The following is an 8,763-nucleotide window of genomic DNA, read 5'->3' on the forward strand; positions in this document are numbered from 1 at the left end:
TCCTTCCACTCTCTCTTCTCTGCCTGTCTCAGCATGGACACTGTGAGGGAGGCATTCATGGTTGGTTATTTTTAAGACCATTCAAAGAGCCATGGAAAATACACTGCTGGGGACAAATGTACCTCATTTGAAAGTTGTTTTGTTCGAGTCAGTGTATGTTTTTATGGAGTACACCATGTTAGGGACATTGGGGGCTGAAAAAGGAGTTGAGTAGTTGGTCATTAAGCTCTGGGAGCTTAAAGGTCTATGGAGGAAATAGAGAAAAAGTCTGAGCCCTCATTTGTTCCCCTTCCCGGGGCCCATCCAGCTTGCCTCCATCCCTGAGGTTCCTAGCAGAGATAAAAGCTCAGATTCTCCAACCGTCTGTCCAGAGAGCAGGAACCATTGAGTCACTAACCCTTTGTGGCATGCATAAAGATGCTCCTCCCACCCTCCTTTGGATTTCAGCAATGTATGTAATTGTGCGCTCCTGTTGGGTTAGGCAGTCTGAAAATGAGGGCCATATTTATTTATCTCCCATCCTGCATAGCTTGGTGCCTTGTACTAGGAGAGCCTGTGTAGTGGAGCTGAAGTCATTGTGAAGTTAGTGAGAGTGATCCCTCCCTCTGATACAGCACTGCTGTGTGCCAACTTGGGGTACAAAGGAAGGCAAAAAGCAGAGTAATGAGGACAGCATGCAAACAACTGTGAACACACTAGACGTAGCTAGAAGACACTGGAGGTGACCTCAGGGCAAAGGCACAAAGATTGAGGAGGGTGGGAAAGTCTTCCTGCAGAAGCTGGGGGAGAGTTCTCATTGTGGGAGAAGGAGTGCAAGCAGCATGAAGCTGGTGTCACTGGGTCACAGAGGATGGGAAGGAGAACCAGGCATATGGGGCCTGGAGAGGTAGGAAGGGGCCACGTTCTACAAATGAGATGAGGTATTTGACCCTGGGATCTACTGAATGAAGCAGTGATGGGGTCAGACCACTTTGACCACAGAGCGGAGGAGGATGGACTGGAGTGGGACGTAATGCGTTATTTATATGTGTGATCTCTCTTGGTCAGGGATTTGTCAGAAAAGGCTTCACATAATTTAGTCAAATGCTTTCCCCAGTTGTCTGTTAGTGACAGTAAGACCCAGATGAAATCTTGTAGCTCCAGGTAGTGTGGAATGAGGGCCGGTTCCATTTTTCCGATACTCTCCATGTGATCTCTGAACAGCATGCCTTCTCTTTCCCAGTATCAAGCCAGCCTTGCCTGGGGGACATTGCTTTTGGAATTTTGGGAGTTGGGTAAAAAGTTTGGAAACTATTGTCATGAAACCACTTTTGACTAAGAACATGTGTCCCTTTGCCTAGGTTACATGACTCTGAGGAACAGGACAATAACCAAGAAGGAAATGATACAGCGATCGAAAAGGTGAGGCACCAGGTGGGGCTGATGATTCCCCTGAACAGAGATGTTTGTATGTAGTCAAGGCAAGTGTGGGAAATTCCTTAAGAAAGTTTTTTCTGAGCCAGGGACTTGGTTAGTAGAAGAAATCTAAGTAGACATGAGGAAGCAAAGCCCCGGACTAATAGGTGTTCATTGAGAAGGCCTTTTGGAAAATCAGGTTGACAAATATTCATGAAATGCTGTTCGATTACATTCTGATACACCCCAGCTAACTAGATGGTTAGAACTAGGCTAATCATCTATTTCCTGATAGAGGTCAGTAATGGTAGATGAATAGGAATTTTAGTTATCACATCGCTCAGTAAATTGGTACTTCTGAAGTGCCTAAAAAGAATTTAGCCTTCAGTTTAAGGGCTTCCCCCCGCCAACCCCCCCCCACCCTTTTCATACTGTCAGCAAACCATCTCTGTATATTCAACCAAAAGGACAGATTTCAGCCCAGTCTCTTATCTGAATAATCACAAATCTGAATCACTATAGGCACTTCATTTTATAGTGAATTTAAGTAATGGGGTTTTTACTTTATTATTTGTCTCGTGGTAATAATTTGTATTGTAGATGATTTTGTAAGTGTCATGTCTTAGTAGTAATAGCAGTAATGATAGTAGCTAGCATTTATATAGTACTTTAAGGTTTGAGAGTTCTCTTATATGTTATCTCAGTTTAATTTCACAACAACCCTGGAAAGTGAGTGCGATGGTTTTTCCCATTTTTCAGATGAGGAAACAGGCCAGACTGAGGTTAAGTGACTTGTGCAGGGTCACACAGCTGGTAAAAGCCTGAGGCCAAATTCGAACTTTGGTCTTTCTGACTCTAGGACAAGTGCTCTATTCACTGCACCCTCTGCTACTAGATTAGAAGTTCCATGAGGGTAGGGCCATATCTTATTTATCTTTGCATCTTCCCAGTGTCTGTCACACTACATTTAATATCATGAGCACTAAGTAAATATGAAATAATGGGCTCCTCCTTGTGTTGTGATCTTGTCACACATGGGTCATGTCCAAAAAAAGTTTCAGTCTATACTCTGAGTTTCTCCGTTTATTTATTTGTTTTTATGCAAATTGCTCTTCTGGTTCTGCTAACCTCCCTCTGCATCAGTTCATAAAGGTCTTCCCAGGTTTCTCTGAAACCATCTCCTTCATCCTCCTTCTTACAGCACAATAGTATTCAGTCTCATATGGATGGGATATGATTCCATAACTTAATTCAGTCAATACCCAATTAATGGGAACCCCCCCATTAATCTGTTTATAGTTCTTTGACATCAGAGCTGCTATAAATATTTTTGTCCATATGGGTTCTTTTCCTCTTTCTTTAATCTCTTTAGGCTGTAGACCGAGAAGTGGTGCCACTGAGTCAAAAGGTCTGCACAGTTTAATAGCTTTTCAGGCATAGTTCCAAATTGTTTTCCAGAATGGTTGTATAGCTATCAGTAACTATATAGCTCTTCTGAAGATTAAGCTTTTCTAAAAACAGGGCTTATCATTAGGCTGTTTAACCTGCTTCATACTGAAGATCTCTTCCCTTCCCTCTATCCCTTAGATCTCTGGGCCCTAATCTTATTTCAGTACTAAAAATAAACCCTTTTATATCTGAGGTCTTTATACTAGCCGAACATGTTACTTTGTTGTTTGCTTGGGGGAAGACATGGGGAATAGTGGGTTGTTTTTAAGGTTGTTTTTAACTTTCAAATATCAGTATGCTTATATGGATATATTTACATGTGCTGTATGTATTAGCCTTTTGGAAAGAGCCCTAAATTATAAATTGAGGAGTACTAGGCTTTGGTCTCATTAGTGTCTTTACCAAATCTTTTAGCCAGCTGGTGCCATGGTCATAGGAAAAATAAGAATTAAACCCATTCATTGAATTACGGATTCAGAGCCAGAAGGGTCCATCCAGGTTCCCTAATCCAACCACCATCACTGACAGACTAGGAAACTGAGGTCCAGAGAGGTTAAGAGAAGACTCCTGGTCACGATAGCTGAGCTTTAGGTATTCATAGGGCTTTGCTGTGGAGGAGGGCTAGGACTTGTTCTGTTTGCCTGAGAGGGCAGAAGGAGGCGACCAAGAGGCAAATGTCGGCTTGATGTCCAGGAACATTTCTTAACCATGACGGCTGTGCCAAGGCTGTGTGCCCGTTTGTTGGCCAAGTCTTAGTGGCTATTCCTTTTGTATGCGGGTTACAGTAGGGAGGCCCTCTCAAACAAACCCTGGTCTTCTGAGGGGCAGGCGTGCACCCACAGGAGGCGAGCCTGTTAGGCAAGTGCTCAGGGCCCCTCATTTTCCTCTGTGTGTGTGTGTGTGTGTGTGTGTGTGTGAGATTTAGAAGAGGAAAGTTCACAATGTAGGTATGAAGGCTGGAGCTGCTGTACTTGGTCCCGACCCTTTTTTAAATCTAAGGATTAAGAGAGTGAATGACTGAAGTCTAAACTGTCAGGGGACTTAGTGTTGTGGCTCATGTTGTGCCTGCCTCTCCTTCTCAGGAGATAGCCGGGATGGTCCTGTTGTGGACAGTCGGATAGATGCCATGAAGGCCACTCGACTCCTTTTGAACTCTGGGTACTCCAGCACCCTCATCCATGGAAGTTAGATTTTCGGATCAGAAACACATCTGTCCCTTGGCTTGGTTACCTTTCTTCCTCCTTGTGCTTTCTAAACAATAGCAGAAACAGCAATAGCCTTCCCGTGGGAGGTGTGGGTTCCTCGTACTTTGCTCTTCATATCCTCAACCAGACTTGAGATAACCCCCAGAGAAGAAGCCAGGCACCAGCCTCTCTCATGCTCCATAGATTACTGCCTGTCATTGCCCAGTCTGGTGCTTCATAGGTCAGGTCTGTGGGCAGGAATTGAGTCTCTAGGGTAGAGAATTGAAATGGAGATAAACTCTTAATTCATCTAAATTTGGGGAAAAGACAGTAGTATAGTCTGTGGTCAGAAGGTTTAAGAAAGGTGTTTGAAGAAAGATGTGACATCTGAACAAGGCTTTGGGTAATTACATATTTTCAGGTACATCTAATGCTTCCAAGTATACTCAGATGGATCTGTGATCTCATGGATTTGGGAGTTCCCTTTAACAATGCAGATTACCACCCAACCAGACCTGCCTAACTTAGGCGATGTCATCCATGTCCTCCCCCCCAGGCGCTGGCAGCCCTCTGCAATGGTAGCTTCTTGGGCCATCCACCTGTCGTTGCATGGGCTCACCATGGGACTGGAATGTTTGTTCTTCCTCATACGGTTCACTGATGACATTCTTCAGCTTTTCCTTGGAAAAACTGCCTGCCTACGCCCACCATGTGTCTCTCAGTTGCCCACTGGTGTTCCTCTTTAATTCTTGGAGGCAGGGCTATTCCAGGTCTCACTGCCATACACCAGCCCCAGGGAGATGTTTGTATTGAAAAGACAGATCTTTCCTTTTATTTTAGTGTCATACAAAGTGCTTTGCAAATTTCCAAAAGCAATCTATCCTCCCTTCCTCCTTTCTCGTCTGTCCCAGATAGCAATACTCTTGGGCAGGGGTGAAAACCTGCAACCTTGAAGCCACATGTGGCCTTCTAGGTCCTTGGTTGTGGCCTTTTGACTGAGTCCAGGTTTTACAGAACATATCCTTTCATGAAGGGGATTTGTTCTGTGAAGTTCGGATTCAGTCAGTCAGAGGGCTGCACTTGAGGACCTAGAGGGCCACATGTGGCCTCAAAGCCCCAGGTTCCCCACCCCTGCTCTTGGGCATTCTGATGGATATTGGAATATGGGCAATAGACAGGCTGTATCTCTTTGGTCTTTTCTGTGGGGATAGATGGACCAGACTCATTCTGAGTCATTGTAGATCACTCCAGGAGACTGCAGTGTCTTGGAGTTTGATGCAACTAATACAGTATCAACCACAAAGTCAAAGGGCTGAAAAAAATAGGAGAAATTGTGAAATATCTCAATGGAAAAACACCTGACCTGGGAAAAAGATAGAGGAGAAAATATTTAAGAATCATTGAACTATCTGAATGCCATGATTTAAAAAAGAGGCTGGCCATCCTCTTTCAAGAATTTTAAAAGAAAACTGCCCATATCTCTTAGAACCAGAAATAGAAAGAATCACTTCCTGAAAGAAACCCCAAATGAAAACTTCCAGGAACATGACATCTGAAATCCACAGCTCACAGGTCAAAGAAAAAGTACTGCAGGCAGCCAGAAAGAAAGTATTCAAATATGGAAGAGCCACACACAGGATCACATGAAACTTAGCATTGATCACTGTAAAGCCTCAGAAAACTTGGAATACAATATTCCAGAAAGCAAAGGATACAGACTTGTAGCCAAGAGTAACCTACCCTACAAAATTGAGTATAATCCTGCAGGGGCAAAAATGGGCCTTTTATGAAAGAGAAGATTTCCAAGCATTCCTGAGGAAAAGACCAAAGCTGTGGAGATACTTTGAAGTTCAAACACAGGAGTGAAGAGAAACATAAGAAGATGAATGTGAGTGAACCATGATAAGGGGTGAAACCAGGATAAACTGCTTACATTTACATATATGTCCCCCCTGAAAAAGTCATCATCGGGGGTCATAGAGGAAGTCTAATCAGACGAGGCTTGGGAATGGTTTTGTCATGACTTGATGATCTCAAAAGAAGAATGGAAAAAGAAGGGAAGAGGAATGTGCTGGGTGGGGTGGAGAGAAGGGGGAGGGGAAAGGAAGGTAAAGGAATGGTATGTCATGTGATCGGGGTACACAAGTAACCGTCTGTACAAACACGGAGAAGGGAGTGGAGGGAGTTATTGACTCTTGGACCTTATTCTCATCTGACCTGGCTAAAAGAGGAAGAACACGTACATGCACATGCACACACACATGCACTCGCACACATGTGTGCAAGTACAGGAATTTCACCTAATCGGGAAATAGGAAGGGCGGAGGAGGGGTAGGGGGAAGGAAGGCTTTAGAGAGAGGTTTGGTTAAGGGAGAGATTCGTCATTAGCAAAGCAAACTCCCAGGAAGTTCAAGAATATTTATAGTTATTTTTGAGATGGTGAAGAACGAGAACTTGAGGAAGGGCGTTAAGTTGGGACACGGATGAATAAGTTATGGCACAGTATGTTAATGTGATGGAATTTTACTGTGTTGAACTCTGACCACCGGGGGGTCCAGAGGACAAATGGTGAAATCTAGTGTTTCTGCCTCGTGGTAGAGAGTGAACAAGGCCTCAGGGCAGAATGAGACATATTTTTTAGGGCTTGGCCAACATGGGAACTTGTTTTGATTGGCTCTCTGTGTTTGTGATTTCTTTTCTCTCTCTTTTTTTTATTGGTTTTATTTATTTATTTATTTTATTTTTATTTGTGGGGGAAGAGTCAGAAGGCAGATTTTTGCTGATTAAAAAAGTAAAATACAGTTAAATAAACTAAAAATTTCTAGTGGCAGCTCAGGGGTGTTGGAGTTGGGATCAGGAAGGCTGAAGATCAGGTTTTGCCTCAGACACTTGCTAGCTTCATGACCATGGCCAAGTCATCCACATACTCAGCACTTCTTAACTGCTGTGACGTCATCTGAGAAATGGACGTCATCATAGCATCTGCCTAATTAGGAAAGATTTAGTTTCTCCCCTCCCACTCCCAAAAAGAAAGGAAAAAAAAATCCTCATAACAAACGTACGGTCAAGCAAATTAAACTCCCTCATCAGGCATGGGGCACGTCCAAAATATGTCTCATCTGCCATCTTAGGTCCTTGCGCTCTTCGTCAGGAAAGGAGTGAGAAGCTTTATCATTAGTCCTCTGTGGTCGTGCTTGTTGCATTGATCAGAGTTCTTAACGCTTTCAGAGTTGTTCGTTTTTACAGTGTTGTATAAGTTATTGTATGAATTGTATATGGTTTGAAATACAAATTCTGCCGGTTCTGCTCACTCCTCAATGCATCTGGCTTCTGTAGCGTTTCTGAAACCATTCCTTCCATGATTTTTTTATGGCCCATTACATTCATAGAACATAAGGAGTCAATCCACAATTAATGGGTGCTCCCTTGGTTTCCATTGAACTTATTTTTAATGAAGTACCTCATCTGAATAATGGCAATTTCCAATGAATAGAGTCCAATTGAATGATTAAGTAATATTTTAATGTAGCTGTGCAGAGGGTGAGAGATTTTAAGACTTTTAAATGCAGAGAAAAGCACTATAAATACAGATCAATTTTTAAATTTAAATTTAAATTTTTTTTTTTAGGCAATTGGGGTTAAGTGACTTGCCCAGAGTCACACAGCTAGTGAATGTCAAGTGTTTGGTCTGAGGCTGGATTTGAACTCAGGTCCTCCTGACTCTGGGGCCGGTGCTCTATCCACTGCACCACCTAGCTGCCCCAGTGTTTTTAATTTTTAAAATGTAATCTGAGTCTTGTGTAGGTGAAGGTGTGTGTGTGTGTTGGGGGGTGGTGTTGGGGTTGGGGGTGGCTCACACCATCTTGCAGGCATTGACACTGCTTGTCCCCCCGTCCCTCACCCTGAAGGGCCTCTCTCCTTGGCTCGGGAGTCAGTAACATTGTTCCTGTGGGGAGCTCCTGGGCGTGTCGGGTCTGGTTTCAGGGAACAGAGCAGAGTTTGTGTGGATACTTGGGGCTAGGGAGTAATTTGTACTTTTTATCTGTATAATGCTAATATGTTTAAATTTGTGGCCATGCCAGATTCTATACAGAAGACACCTTCTTGGGTGTTTATCGCACCTGGTGACCCACTCTTAAAAGGGCACTCTCTTCCCCCATGAGCAAGCGCATGGGAAGGCCTGATCTCCCCAGGGGCAGGAGAGCTGCTTTTCAGCTGGATTCCTGTTGCTCACAGCAATTCTCCTCTGGGGTGATGGTCTCCTTGATGTGGGGTGCCTTCCACTGATGACATCACAGCCCACGTCCTCTGTCCAGCTTCTACACTGGGGCATCCCTCAACAGGGTAGCAGAGCTGTTGATAAAACAGGAAGATACTGATGAGAAAGAACCTGAAACCTGAAGCTATTTTCTGAGGCAGATTCATGCTTGAGTTCCTTAGTTCTGTCTTCTGCTTGTGTGGCTGGCACTGGCCCTTTTAATCATTCCTTCCCATGAGTAGGACTCTAGCAGGGCTAATCCTGTCACTCCAGCCTAGTGGGGTCTTAACTCTCCTTCCTTCTCCCCTTGGTGACAGTGTATATTTCTGTGGCCCTTTAGGCTCATGAGTCACAGTACATGCATTTTATGGACAGTAAAGGCTCGTGGGTAAGTTCAGTGATGTGTCTGAGGTCATCCAGCATATAAGGGGTGGTACTCAAATCCAGGTCTTTTGACTACTGCCCCACTCTCTGGCT

The 8,763-nt window shown here is 43.9% G+C and overlaps 1 protein-coding gene across 4 annotated transcripts in view; it reads left to right on the forward strand.

Annotated features, from left to right (window-relative positions):
- ALMS1 (ALMS1 centrosome and basal body associated protein) overlaps nucleotides 1–8,763 on the forward strand; it is a 54,301-nt gene that overhangs the window by 36,888 nt on the left and 8,650 nt on the right. For all 4 annotated transcript variants that reach the window (XM_027839947.1, XM_027839950.1, XM_027839948.1 and 1 more), the window contains one exon: nucleotides 1,341–1,401. In XM_027839947.1, coding sequence (XP_027695748.1) covers nucleotides 1,341–1,401 — 61 coding nt within the window. The remainder of the gene's footprint in view (nucleotides 1–1,340; nucleotides 1,402–8,763) is intronic.

Source organism: Vombatus ursinus, unplaced genomic scaffold, assembly GCF_900497805.2.
Source record: "Vombatus ursinus unplaced genomic scaffold, bare-nosed wombat genome assembly UNPS02014837.1, whole genome shotgun sequence".
NCBI lineage: Eukaryota > Metazoa > Chordata > Mammalia > Diprotodontia > Vombatidae > Vombatus > Vombatus ursinus.